General features: G+C 38.3%; 1 protein-coding gene across 8 annotated transcripts in view; it reads left to right on the forward strand.

Moving 5' to 3' along the window:
* The first annotated feature begins 913 nt into the window (after positions 1–913).
* The window catches only part of nedd4l (neural precursor cell expressed, developmentally down-regulated 4-like, E3 ubiquitin protein ligase), a 43609-nt gene continuing 29340 nt past the window's right edge, over positions 914–15182 (forward strand). For 2 of the 8 annotated variants that reach the window (XM_020707595.2, XM_011481673.3), the window contains exons 1-5: positions 915–1253; positions 2706–2779; positions 6228–6309; positions 9086–9124; positions 9447–9500. In XM_020707595.2, the coding sequence (XP_020563254.1) occupies positions 1209–1253; positions 2706–2779; positions 6228–6309; positions 9086–9124; positions 9447–9500 (294 nt within the window). In that variant the 5' untranslated portion in view covers positions 915–1208. Of the gene's footprint in view, positions 1254–2705; positions 2780–6227; positions 6310–9085; positions 9125–9446; positions 9501–13071; positions 14291–15182 lie in introns of those variants that run through there. The other 6 variants (XM_020707589.2, XM_020707592.2, XM_020707594.2 and 3 more) reach the window with 5 other exon arrangements.

Consider the following 15182-nt stretch of genomic DNA (forward strand, 5'->3'; position numbering starts at 1 on the left):
CAGCACAAAATCCAGATCCTTCCTAGCTTAGTAACACATTTTCTAAGTACAAAAATGCTTCAATTTTATTGGTAGACTGTCACTATAAAGGTCAACCACCAGATATTTACAGAAGTCCATCATTTATGCTTTTTTAAAACTACTCTCCAGTAAACTTGGTTTATTTTCAGTATTTTTTTTATTATGATGATGCTGTTTTAAGGCAAAATCAAATAACATGTTTTTTTCTAGGACATAGTTTCTGCAAAGCGGCAGTAGTTCATAAGAAATTGGCCTCTGAGTTGTGGAGGGACTGTTGGCATGGAGTAAGTCTGTTCTCATTTACCATGATCCCTTTGTTTACACCCTCCCTCTAGCTTTACAGCCCCTCACAACTCCAAGCTAACATTAGTGGTGCAACAAAAATGACTAGCAAAATAGGAGCTATTCAGCTGTCCATTTTTGAGTCAAATGTCAGCTCAGATAAGGAAAACAAAGTCATTCATGGATTTATTTTTCTTCTTGTGGATGCATCAGAATCAAGCAGAGAAGGGTGCTAGTGGCCCTCCGACTGTTTTTGTCTGCTCCTGATTCACAATAATTTGAAAAAGTAATCTGAAAAAGGCCACATGTTAAATTAACCAAAAACACAATTTTTATTGGCATGAGTCCCTAAATTTAAATAAATAATATACGTTTACAAGTTGAGAATTTAACATAAATAAAAAAAGGGTCAGAATAATTTAAGCTTTAATTAAATAAATATATACGTATTATAGTTCACATGTAAGATGTCATAAATGTCATGTTATTTATCATGGTAGAAATGTTGAGAAACTCCAAACGATTTTGATTGGTTGATATTAAAAGCAATCACTTCTTCCCGGCTTGTGATTGGCTAAGCAGTCCGGGGTGAGTCAAGTATCACAACATTTGGGGATAAGCTCACAGTTGACCAAAGCGGTTTCTTTAAGCCAAAGCATTTTATAATTTTATGAAACTCACTCCCTCCCTTCATCTCCAAGTTGTATCTTAGATGGATCGCGGCGGGGTGGGGTGCGTTATCTGGTCGTAAATTACCCCTGATTCATGTGAATGATTCGATCCTAGCGTGGACTTTACCTCCACCGCACGGCAGAGGGAGAGGAAAGTGGGACTTTATTGTTCAAAGCTAGCTAGCTTTGCCAAGCGGTTTGTTTTGTGTGTGTATTCCGTGGACCGCAGGCTATATGGCAGCGAATTACGAACCTATTTACGGGCTTTCAGAAGATGAGGTAAGACTTAACTATATCCGGGCCTATTACTTTATTTTTAATTTAAAAGAAACCCAGTTGTTTAAAGACTCTGACAAGAGGTTCATTTATTTATAGCTAACGGTTAGCCATTTCAGATGCTAGCATAGCAAGCTCTCACCCATGGGCAGATTCCGCTGTACTGTTAGGCAGCTGTCACATTTTTATGACGCCTTTTATTTTCAGTTACGACTTAAAGAACAGCGAAACAGCAGAGACTTTAACATTTATTTACCGTCTTAACACTTTTGCATCGCCGCTTCGCCAGTTGAGCCCGTGAGCGATTTAAGAAAATCTGTTTACTTTGAAGTAATTAACCCAACAAGCGAAAAGAAAAGGGGTTACAATTTTTCGGATGGGGGCTGGGTGACGCTACAAGCTAATTTCTGTCCGAAATGAAGGCTGGTCACAGCTGTTTTTAGAGTTTCTGTATTAATGCACTGCCAAATGAGGTCAGTATTAGCCCCATTCGGAGACTGTTGACTTCAATTGTACACACATAGCATAGTATTTCTGAGACAGTCAGGATTTGTTTTAATTATGAATGTGATTATAACATTAAAAGTATACCATAGCTAATAAAGCCAAGGTTGCATTAGTCATTTTTCTTAAACTCAGCCTTGGCTACACATTTTTTGCCTTAACAAATTTATATGTCAATAAATATTACACAACATCTATAGCCTTAACTTTTTTCTTTTCTATTTTCTTTTTCATTTTATTCTCACCAAAAGCTAATCGTCATAGTCTTTTATAATGTTTTACATTCAGGCGACATCTGGAATTGCTACTATACCGCATTTATTTCATAAAACTACTAGTGTTTTGTAGAATTGTGATGACATATTGTTGTGAAGACTTAACGTGCTGAGATGCAGTGGTGTATCTGCATTACATAATGAATGTTATTTTTGTGGTCATAAGGTAAACGCCTGATGATGCAGTAGTCCCACCATAAAAATGAAACCTTAAGAAAACATGCTTATTATGTCTGGATGCTCGCTGTCTCATCCTTGCTCATTATGCTCTTTAGTTGCAACTTAACTCATGAATGGACCTAAAGTAAGTCTCACCAACACAACTAATTCAAGCAGAAAAATACAGTGCTTCAGTATTTAAAAAAGAACTAGAAATGCGTATTTGAAAATCTTGTCAGATTAGACTTCCCCCACCTAGAAAAATACTGATTTAATGAAGGAACCAGATGCGTACCTTAACTCATAAGCAGATAATCACAGCTTTACTTCACTTGAGAGTTCCAAAAAAGTGATAAGCTACTTATTTTTTGATTGTGGCATTTTATTTGAAGAGGAAAAGTAGTGCATATGACGCTTGTGGTATTTAACTGGGATTGATGAACTAGGCCATAACATAATATGAAATGAGCTTTTATGCGTTCCATTAAATGTTTCATCTCAACTTTTTACTCTGCAGAATGAAACACGAGTGTTGCGGGTTAAGGTCATCGCAGGAATTGATCTGGCAAAGAAAGACATCCTCGGTGCTAGGTGAAAACCATTTTTTTTATTTTCAATTTTTTTTTAAAGACCCAGATTCACTGTGAAAATCTTTTGAAATTGCATGTTTCTGACTCACTACTATCTTTCTTTTATGTCTGCTGTAAAGGTCGAGTGGGCCAAGTTAGCTTCTCTGCTTGTACTTTTATTTGACCAAGTTATTGGTTTGTTTAAAAATCTGCGGCTTTTGGGGTTTATAAAAAGTAAAACTTGACATTTTTACTCTATTTTTTTCTGGAATGCATCAAAATAACAGACCAAATATCAAATTATTCGCATGGTTTTAACATTACAATATTTACCTTGGAGAATTGTTCTTTGGTTTGTCCTTTTAGCCTTGAACTACACACCATCATGGAGTATGCTTCTTATTGTTAGACAGACCTTGAACTTCAAGTGTTGATCAATCATTACCTTCGTGCCCCTCCCACCCACCTTTAGTGGCTGTTTTTCCAAATAGAAAACTCGAGTAATTATTATACATTTCACCACCAATGCTAAATTTAAACTTTAGATTTTTTATTCTGTTATGTTGATCTGGGATGTCCCGGGATGAACCCAGTTGTGATCTACTAAAGCTTTATCCCCACCATATTGACTGTATTTTTTTTTTAACAAATAAATACACATATTAAAATACTTTGAAACTATGGATCTTCAGTGATAAACCTAATGGAACTTATTATCTTGCTGTCATTTGATTGATCAACTTAATGTTCCTACATTAGTCATTGATAATCTACTAATAATTAGGCACAACCATCTCAGCAGTCTCTGCAGTGATGTGGTAATTGTATGTCTGCATGTGGTTGTACGCATTACTAAAATACAATCCCATGTAGCAATACCAAGAGCCAGCCAAGCACTTCTAGGAAGAAAGGTATTTCCAAGAACACCTTGGCTGGAGGCTCTTTTCAGGTTACATATAATTAAGTGATGCAACACACAAATGGATCAAAAATTCATCAGTATTCTCAAATTCATTGTTCTGACTACTATTGTGGCATACCTAACTTCATTTACTAAGAGTTGTTGATTAAAGTGATGTTTTGTATTTAAGCTGGGTTAAAGAATATAATGTCTGGGAAGGAATTTGGCAAGTTTTACTGTAGTAAAATCTGTTAACCTGCTGACTTCATGTGTTGATGTCCTAACAGACTGCTGCTTTTTACATCTTGGTCTATCTGAGGTGGGAGCTGAAATGAAATGAAGAAATGATAAAAAAATAAAAATCTCAAAGTGTGGCCGGCTACAAGAACTGGTGCTGACTTGGCAGCCTGTCGCCTCATCAAAGGCTCAAATAATGGCAGCTTGTTCATCTCTTTCCTTCCAAATGTCTGTGTTGTTGTTATTGTGCAGCTGTTGGATTCTTCCTTATTTATTTGGACCTTTTATAAAACATCTTCAGGCCTTCACTACTGTACAACTAAAATTAAAATCCATCACCCAGCAATTTTCTTTTGAGCTCAATTCCAGCATTTCTTCCACAGCAATTTGGGTTTTCATCAGTGGGAAAAAGGCAAGAGGTCTCTGAGCAACAGGGAGACAGTCGGCTCATTGTTATTGTTTAGTCACAGCACGTCACACTATTGTACAAACACACACTTAAAAGCTCTGGGGTTCCTGAGGATGCTAATTAGCAATCAAAAAGCAGTACTTATGCCCTGCTTCAAACACTCCTTCATTTTTCAATAACTGTCTTTTCTTTGCTTTCTATAAACACCTTCGTTGAGCAAAAGACAGGAATTGAAACTGGCAAACTAAAGTTTAATTTGAGTTGTGCTTTGACTGAAATTTGCTAACTCTATTGGAACTAAAATAAAAACAGACCTGTGAACATAGGTTGTAAAGGCCATCTAGTCTTTACTGAACTTCATGTTTAGATTTAACTAGAACTATTTCACTGCTTTATCAAATCAGCAAATATATTTATTACTTGATTGCTTTGAATGAGAATATCTGAACCAGCAGTAGTTGAGCTTTTCTAAGATGATTAAAATTAAATATTCTTTTCTTGTGTTTGCCTTGTCAGTGTTCCTCGTCACTGTGTAGAAATTGGAAAGGTTTAGATAAAAGACAGATTTTGAGATAGCGGAAGTCTGACTCTTGTATTTGTGTTGACTAAAGCAGAGTAACTGGTCTGCTTTGTAATCTGCAAAGATCTGTCTTTTAACCAAGGACACCCTACAGTTTTCTACTCTGTCAGCAACTCCAGCTCAACACTTGTAACTAAAATCCCCCGCAGTCACAATCTTTGAAACCCTAAAGAGTTTTGTTTTATTGTGATACTTTTTGAGTCAGCCTCTTGCAATCAAATCAATCAGAATCAAACTTTATTTATAAAGCACTTTTCATACAGCTGCTCTGCAAAGTGCTTTACAGGCTTCAAACGATAAAAACTAAAACTACAAAACACACAGAATGCCCTTCCGACCCCCGCACCCAACATAATGAAACATAAAATCACACATGAAAAAAATGCAAAGTATGAATAGAAATAGAAGCTGAAGTGGAAACCCGGCTTGATGCTCTTGCAATCATATTTTTTTTGAGATTTTCATGGAGATCACGCCACTCTGATGACTGCTCTCAATTCTATGACATTAACAATGCATTCGTTTATTTTGTACAATTTTCATAGCTGTTCTGTTGGAAAGTACAGCGATACTTAAGTTTGTGATTCTATACAGAGAACCTCGTATTAGAATTCTAAGAATTTGTGCGTGGTCGCACTAAAATGTCTCCCGATACGAACATTTTATAGGAACAAAGCTGTGAAAGCAAAAGGTCTGGAGCAAGAGTTGTGGGATTTGCACAGCTTACACTTAGCGCACAGAGGCTCTTCCTATTGTATATGGCGGACGACCTCTCCGTCTCTTTCGGCTTGTCCCATCAGGGGTCGCCACAGCGAATCATCCTTTCATTTTGCGGATGAGTCGCATGGTTATCTTGGCAATGTTTTACGCCGGATGCCCTTCCTGATGCCCTTTAGCTGGGCTTGGGACCGGCACAGAAGTAGAGAAGGGAAATAGGGAGCAGTCCGGATTCGAACCCTGGTTTCATGGATGGAAGGTGCAGTAAACCAGCACGAGCTAAACTGGCTCCCAGATGGCCGACGACATCTAAATAACAGTAAATGCACAAAGATTAAAGTAGAAATGTTTTATAAAACAGGTACTACAAATGTGTTGTTTAGGATTTCAAACTGTTTTAGTACTAATATTTTTTTATTTGAATATCAATTACCTCCTGCTTTTTGAGCCTTTTTTATTTTGTGTCATCAGCACATGTGAATAGGACAAGAGGCTCTTGGGGTACACAAATGGTGGGAACCAACCACTCGTGTAGATTACTAGTGTTTATTCATACTCTTTGTGCTTTTGAATATTTGTATGTTGGTCCACAGACTTGATCCATTTTCTGCTTGTTCTTTTTCCAGTGATCCTTATGTCAAGCTGTCCCTCTATGTTGCTGACGAGAACAAAGAACTTGCCTTAGTTCAGACAAAAACTATAAAAAAGGTAAGTAACCAGAATGAGCATTTCTGTGTCCTGAAAACGTATGTTCTTTAAAAAAGACTTCTTCCAAAACCCTGCACCCTTCTTGAGTCCATCCCTTTTTTCCCTTTATATTTTCCTCCGTTTTCTGCACCTAAATATATCCCACTAATAAAATCAGGAATTTCATCTTGAGGAGGAACCCATGGCATTTTACCAACATTTCTTTCTTTCTAGTAGATGAATTTTATGACTGAGGTCTTTCCCTCAGTCATTTTCCGGATGGAAATGTGTTCTCAGCAGGGGGAGCTATATCTTGATATGTCGGCTTCATTCAGTAGAATTTGTAACTTTGAAGTTCACTATAATGAAATTATGCTGACTGTTTGAAATGAAAATAAAATAAAATTTCTTGTAAGTCAGGTTATTTTCCAAAATAAGGGATTTGGAGAATTAGGTAATTAAGGATGTGTATGTTAAATACAATTTTGATTTACCCCATTTGGTGTTTTGTCTTATCTGCCATTGTTGTTTATTACTAGTAGTAGTATACCTTCTGTGTTGTTGAGCTATTTTTAATGTACAGCTGCCAGTGAAACTTGCTGAAGTTAAGCAGTTCAGGTCTCCATTCAGAAAAGAAGGCAGGCAGGGAGGCATATGCTGCCAGTGGCCATAGTAGCTTTATAGGATATAAATAGCAGGCAATACACTGCTATGTGGAGCAGAAAAAAGACCCTCTCTTTGTTCTTAAATGGGATGTCTTTGATGGCATCTCTATAGCTAGGAGTTTGGCTAACGGCAAAATTATTTGAAATTCAATGAAAAGGGTCACATAAAGCAACAAACTATTAATCGACTTGCATCTTGAGGTAGATGCAGCTTAAGGGGGATCTTTAAGCACTGATATTTGGCATGCTACTCTGGAGAACTATATTGCCGCATTTACACTGCATGGTTCAAGTGATCCTATTCCAATTTTTTTTCCTCTCATGTGGCACAGATCGGATATGACCGGTGAACGTGTAAGCAGGAAAAAAACCGCATGGATTCCGATTTTCTCAGATCAGATTCAGGCCTCATTCATATGTGGAAATAAATCGGATACGAATCGGATACATGCATTTGCGTTTGCCATGTAAGCAGACAAATCGGATATTCCCCAGTAAATGCGAGTCGTACGTTAGTGACGTCAACTCAGGACACCATCAAGTGAGATCACATGACTTATTATAGGTGCTTTTGTGCGCTGATTTTGCTGTTCGAGGACAGCTGGAGCCCCATCAGCGTGTTACCTTTCAGCCTCAGGCTTCAGACCGTAGTCGGAAACCGCTGTTGTTTCCGGCCTGGTCCCGGTCAGGACACAAACGGTAACTGATCAAGCGGGACACCGTTGCTCTGAAACAGGCTACAAGCCGTTTATTTCTTTGCTTGGATCAAACTGTTAGTACAGCACAACGTCTGCAAACACTTCCTCATTCAAAACTTAGCGAGAGTACATAAGCCGGCAGAGCAGCCCTCCTTTTTCCTCTCCCGCGCATCCCCTCTCGTGCGCCTGCCTCATCCTGGAGTGCCCAAGGCAACACCTCCGTCCATCGCTGCGTTTCCTCCATGACAGCCGCAGTCACACAAAAGTCCGAAGAAGGTCCGCGGAAGGAGGAAATGCTGCTACGTATTCCTCAGAACATCTACGTTTGATAGTTTCAGCATTGTGTAGTGTAAATGCAAAAATCGGATAGGGGTCACTTTTAAAAGATGATGTAAACGGGTCGTCAAAAAAATCGGATATAGTCAGAAAATCACATGCAGCTAGAGAGCAGAAGAATCAACATGCACCCCCAACACACGTGTGCGGGCTTCTTCCACCTAGTCCTACACAAGACGCAGCGCACGGACACAGTCACAGTCACAGTCAATCTACAACACCTACATAGTTAAGTCATTAGTTAGATAGGTATTAGTTAGTTGTTACAGTTATTTGTTAATAAAGAATAGTACGTCTTAATTGTATTTATTTCCGATGCAGCCGCCAGGGGATTTTGTGTTTTGTTGTTTTTTTTCCTGCTCCTTCTTAAACACGCATGCGGTTTCAGCACATATACATCCTCAATCTACAACACAGTGTGGCGAACCAGGGGTTTGTTCCGCCTTAAACCCCTAAGACTCATGGGAAGTGGGGAATCTGAGTGTGAATTTCCACACCATAACTGGGGGAGCTGTGAGCAGAAGTGATGTCCATGCTGTTTGGCAGATGTGGCTGTGTTTAAATAAATAGGCTAAACTACTGTTTACTCCTCCCTCTCTGAGACTACTGTAGTTGTCAGTGACGTGCCAATTGAATTGCCACAACATGCGGCTTGTGTACAAGTGCGGCTTGTGTATGTAAAAAGTGTTTAAACCTCATTAAATTGGGTGGGTGCGGCATGTAATCAGGTGTGCTCTATAGCCCCACAAATTCGGTAAATGATCAGTTCATATTGTGTTATTTAAAATGTGTTAAGCAGTCACTTGTAGACTGTAAAAATGTTATCTTTATTAATCATCGTGACTTGTGACATTAAATTCAGTCTATCAAAGTATCTTAACGAGAACTATCACATGGTTCTAAAACCAATGAAATTGTAAAATGTGAGAAGGAAGTAGTTGAGTTTTCCTGATGGGATGACCTGTTTAGAAGAGCATTCACAAAATGACTCTGGAAACTCTTTAAATGTTCCTTTCTTTTATCTCAAGATGTGTTTGACAAGGTTCACACAGATACTTCACCAGGTTTTAACTAAACCTTTTTTTTTGTATGTTTCAGACCCTCAACCCCAAATGGAATGAAGAATTTTACTTTAGAGTGAGTTCTGTTTTTACATTTTGCAGTTATATTATATTTTACATACCTGCTTTATGGGACTTTAACATAAGCTTGTGTACATTTTCCAAATCCCTCTTGCCTTTTCATGAAAGGAAGCCCTATAAATTACCGTATGCATGTAATAGAACCTCACTGCTTATGGATATGGGAATTTCCCATGTAGGAACTATTTGAGGAATGGTAAAACCTGTGATCTAGAGTCAAATGTCTGTGTGGTTTATGTTAGAATTAGATTTGTTTGTCCCTAAACCACTGGATGTGTGCAATAACATTTCCCATTGTCATTTTCTTACCATGGTAGGTGTGTCCACAGAATCACAGGCTTCTCTTTGAGGTGTTTGATGAAAACCGACTGGTAAGTTTTTATTTTTATTTTTTAATCATGTACATGTTCTTATCCTGTGCTCCTCAACTATTTCCACATATTTTTCGGTTTGCTGTGGCTGATGCCAGTCTTTAAAAATAAACGAGCACCTGGAGTCAATAGTCTTTTTTTTATATATTTTTGTAACTCTGAAGCTAGTTTAGCTTTAGTTTTTCTTACTATTTCTTTTCTTCCCTTCTTCTGTTAAAATTACATCTTCTCAAAATTAGCACACCAAGATTTGCTTGTAGGAAGGCTTTGACACAAAAAAGATTTTAAAGTGGAAGCTTTTTTTTTAGCACTTACACATGGAGACATTACCCACAAACACTTACTTTTTAAATGACCCGTTGGCCCATATAAAGGCCCTTTGCTTTTGAATATTGTCGACTGGGGCCAGTTAATGTGTTATACATAAAACTGTTAAGTCATGATTATAACTCATAGTTAAAAACATATTGCCAATGAAATTTGATTGAAATTTCTTGGTACTCCACTCTGTTGCTCAATTTATGATACTAAATGTGTTTTTTGTTAGTAGATTATTAAAATGTCTGAGTTTTACAGAGAAGCATTTTCATTTGACCAGGACCTCTAAGTATGTCTTTAGCCTCAACTCCCAAATCTTCTCTGTGCATACTTTTTAAAACTTTCATCTCAGACATGTTTCTGTGTTGGGTTGGATTGAAAACATCTTCAGAGCAGCTTTACTGGTTTTACGAGTCAATCTTTGACAGCAGCCTCTCTTTAAAAACCTAGAAAGGTTTTGCATCTTTTGCACTGAGTCCACGTTTTTGCACTCACTTTGATATTTTATGTTAGTGCTGTTTTGTGGTATTTTTTCATTACGGCCACCGCAGTCTTATAAAATTAAACACAGGCTTATCTGCTGTATCTGCAGACTCTGGCACCAATTTAAGAGGCTGATTTTAAAAGTCAACTTATTGACTAATCATTATCTCAAAAAAATTAACTTTAAAAATGTTAATACCTTCATTTGTCCGTCAAGGATAAAAATGTGTTATTTTCATGTGATCTAACCCAAGTGATTGGACAGGCTGATTTATTCAGGCCTTGACAGTTTTTCTTTTTTAAATCAGACATAATGGGATTTGAAGTATGAGAAAAGTACCTAACTTTTCCTATTGGCCTTTTGTTTTAATTGCCTAGCTATGTTACCATATATACGAATATCCTACCAAAAGTAGGTTTGAAAGAAATCAAACCTTTTGATATATTTGCTGGAAGGATTTAAAAATTGATTTGGATAAGTTAAGTTCTTTTTTTCTTTGATTCAGTTTGATTTTGTGTTCATGGCGGTTCAATGAAATATTGATTTATCTTTTCTTGTTCATTGAATAAACTTTAAATGACGTAAACTTAATAAAGGTAGAAGTTTTATTTATAAAATGTAGACTTCTTGCATGAAAAGCTTACTTAAAAGAATTTTTTTGTTTAAAATAATCATGAAATAACATTCTTGACTTTGATTATCTGATTATGGTTTTATAAGTAACTATTGATTCGGTATAAATAACAGTGTCAGGCCTAGTTTTAGGCCATATATGTGGGCAGACATGTTGGCTTTCATAAGGGCAGCTGAGTTTCCTTAACTCAACAGCGTCTCTTGTTAGTTTATAGAAGTGAAGGGTGCAAGAAACCAGCAGCCTCGAGCACAGTCCTCTCCTTATATGTCTCAGGATGGCCTTTCTCTAGGCGCATGCCAAGTCAGCTCCTTCTCCACTTGCCAATATTTCTTTAAAGAAGCTCTTTCTTTCTCTTGTATCTTTTAATTTATGGTTTATTTGAAAGATGAGATGAAAAGTTATATGACGCTTGTGCAATAGCACCTTAACATTAACTTTCAGCTAAAGAATTACCTTCTGAATGCAAGACAAAGTATAGTTTTTAGCAGTGTAGTTTTTCAAGCTGGGCCTCCTACCATTGGACCGCACAGTGGCACTTTTTTGTAATATTGATACAGAACATTTTGACAAACTCAACATTTCACGCACACATTTATTGATGCTGCCAAACACTGCAGGCAGTGTGTCATCACCAAGTCTTCACTGCATGCCAAGACACAATTCTTTCTTGTGCTAGAGTCACTCCACCCCCATTTTTCCTTTTCCCTTTTTTTAATGCTTTTTTTTTTCCGCAGAAAAGGAGATTTGTAGCAGCTTGCCTTTTTTTTTAATTAATTAGATGTAACATCTGTGTTGAACACAAAACAAGCCAGGTGTAGCTTTTTAGACCCACTCTGTTGTGAAATGGGAATGCTAAGTTATTACTGGAGTTTTGTCTGCTCTGTGGATCGGCGGGCATTCCTCTCACACTATTTTTAATTGGATGGAAAATAAACACCTATGGCATGCTAATACACTGGTGATTTGCATTGTGGTTTGGCGCTGGATGGGAATTCAGGGCAAGGTTTAGAGCCGAATAATCTCTGGCAGCTATGGGAGAAAAACAATGTGGCCATTATTCCATTAGCCACTTAGGTAGTTGAAAGTGTGTTGGAAGAAATGACTTTTTCTAACTGATCCATCTTTCCTCAAAGGAGTATCCTTTTCGTTGAATCAAAGCTGCTGTCATGAAAAGTCCATTTTGGCCTCTCTGTGCCATTTCTGTGATGTATTTTTAGCAACAGTCTACACAGGTTGTTTTTTTTGTGTGTGTACAAGCTGCAATTAATTACAGGAAACATTTTACCGTCCTAATTTAAAGTTGCATCTTTAATGTTATCTCTAAATTGTATTGTATTCGCAAGAACCTGCTTACCTTCTTTTATAACAAGTTATCCTAGTAAACGTAAAATATGGATCGTTTGTTTGTGGCTGTATTTTTTCTTTTCTTTTTCCTATTCTTTCCCTCATTGAGGTGATATACTAAAAGATCAAGGTATACGAGTGTCTGTTGTAAATAAATTGGGTCAGTGTCTGTAATTTACACCGCCTAAAATACTTTTTTAAAGTTGGCTCTAGTGGCAGTGTTGTATTAAAGAAGAGGTTTAATGCGACCCTAAAAAAGAACATTATTAGGAGTTGTTGTGAAAGGAAAGAGTTGTGTGATGACTAATCATGAAACCAGAGAAGCGCACACATGCGTATGCTGGGTGCAGCTTGAGGGGGGGTGTATTTGGCACTTGAGGGCAATATGAGGTTTCCAGAAGAGGTGGTGGGGGCCAGTTACAGTCACGTGACCCACAGACACCCCACTGTCACCTCAGTAACCAGGAGCCCAGGCGGCCCTTATCCAATCATGTCAGGAATGCTGGCTGTTACTTGACTAAGGCTATTTCTGCTGTCTGTCGCTAGTGCTTGGTAGTGCTACCAAGGAAAGAGGGATCCCCTTTCTATATAATTTTTTTAAAGTTTTACTTGCTCTTCCTTTCTGGTTTTCCTCTTCCTCCTCTTTTTACTTTTATTCAAATGCTGTCAGTTGTTTTGGAGTGACTGCCATGTTTCTGTTGAGCAATTGGTTTTCTGCGAACAGTTTACTGAGTGGGAAAGTTGTGGAAGAGTCTCTGAGAAGTTGGGAGGGGGAGGGCGAGGTGGGTGGAAGAAAAAGGGGATCAGTTATCCAGTCAGTGAGAGAAGAAGTGGGCGACACGAGGAGAGAGGAGAACCTAAAACCAGTCGGAGAAAGTGTGGGGGTTTTGGAGCTGGAGGACGGAGAGTAAAATGGCCCAACGTCTGCGTTTGTACTTTGGATCTGGCCGCAGCAATACAGCACCAGAGATACTGGAGGGAGACTCGGAGGAACAGCAGGAAGACAGTGAGGAGGTTGCAGTAGTCTTCACTCCCACACCTTTTCTGTCAAGGCCACCTCAAGTGTTAGCTGGGGAGAATGTCCATTCAGCTAGTTCTGCTTTACAGTCTGAGCCTTTGCTGAAACGCAGCTCTTCGATGTTCATACCCCATCTTGCTGCTTTTGCCGAACCACGTGCAACTAAGAGCTCATCAATGCATATATCACTTCATCGCTCAAGTGAATCAAGTAACGGAGAGCCTACCGGAGTTGATGATGTCCCACCACCCTCTTATACTCCTCCAGGACCTGCGCCTGCATACACTGAACTAAGGACTCGAGCTGACCTTCCACAACAGCCACCGCCTCCATACTACAGCCCAGATTCCTTAAACATACAGTCTTGTCTGATGGAGCCAAACCTTCCCAAACGCAGAGTGTTTTGTCTTGGTTCCAGGGGCCATGCTGCTTTCAACAGATTCCAACCTGGTAATAGTGTTGGGACTATTTGTATTAAGAAAAAATCTCTTAACGGTTCTGATGTCCAGCATTTTAGGATTCTTCCAAACGGTGGTGCGGGTTGGTCTGTCCAACAGGAGAGCCTGGATCACTGCTTTGATGTTAATGGGACAACACAAAGACTAGTATTTCAGCTCCAGCAAGACCAGAAAAATACCTACCAGGGACGACAAGAGTCAACTTCCCATCAGGAAGAATGCTCAGACTTTGGGCAAAGCAGTACTAGAGGATTACAAACAGTGCGTTATCCAAGAATTAGATTCCACCGGAGTTCATCCCAACAAAGTCTTTTGCTGGAGGATAAACACTTGGAAAGCGGAACAGAATATCCGACTATAGAGGAGAATCCAACTTATGTTGAGGCAGAAACTAAAAACGGGTCGAATGGTTGTGTTTTTAAAATTGAAGAGGAAGCCCCCAGAAGGCAACCACATTTCAAGATATACTTTTCCCAGAGTGGAGGTGGAGATAAGGAAGTTAATATTGGCAAAGAATCAACAAATAATCCCAAGGTAATGAAATAATTTGCTATTGAGTTGGACCATGGCTTGTTTCTGGTATTTTTACTGCAACAGGCTGTTTAATTCACATAAAAAAGCCTTACTTTTGCATAAATAAATGCCGACCTTTTTTTAATGGTGGAAAAATGGACGATTTTTATCTGGTGTTTCAGTGAGCACTGTTTGAAGATGTTTATTTACCTTAGTGAGAGACCAGGAAATGTTGTTACAATGCAGAACGAGGGTGGTAACTTGCTGGGAACCGTATAGAAAGCACAGAGTTGTTTCTAAACGGAATTAGACACTTGCTCTTTCTTCACAACCACAGGCATTTGAAGTTGTGCACACGAGCCAAATCAGCTATGAAAGAAAAGGAGTAACAGGCATCTGGATAAATGTACAATTCATTTGTTACATTCTGTTTTATAGACATTTGAAATGTAGATTTTTGATCATAATCGTGATTTTAAGAAATGCTTTTTATCAAGTTAATTCCTTCATCTTTAAATCATTTCAGTCATGGGTGTTTATTTTAGTGAAATGTCTTTTCTCTGGTTGTAGACTGGAACGGATCTGTATTCTAGCAGCAGCTGCACTGCCAGTGATTAAGATCTAAAATATCATTACATTTCAAGTACGGATGAAGAAATGCAATCATCAATACCTCATTTTGCTAAAAGTCCAAAGGATCTAAAAATATTTGTTGGTGTATTTTTAGCTCCCTCTCTCTTTCCCTATCACTGTTTTAAACTCTTTTATTTAGCTTTATTTTAAACTGTACTTGAGCTGTTCCCCATCGTACCATTCCCAATACCAAAAAACAAAACAAAACAAAAAAAACAGTGTCTTCTGGACCACAGAACCTGTTGCCAGCCTTCGAACAGTCGACAAAAGTTTCACGACT

Source organism: Oryzias latipes, chromosome 12 (genome assembly GCF_002234675.1).
Source record: "Oryzias latipes chromosome 12, ASM223467v1".
Lineage (NCBI taxonomy): Eukaryota > Metazoa > Chordata > Actinopteri > Beloniformes > Adrianichthyidae > Oryzias > Oryzias latipes.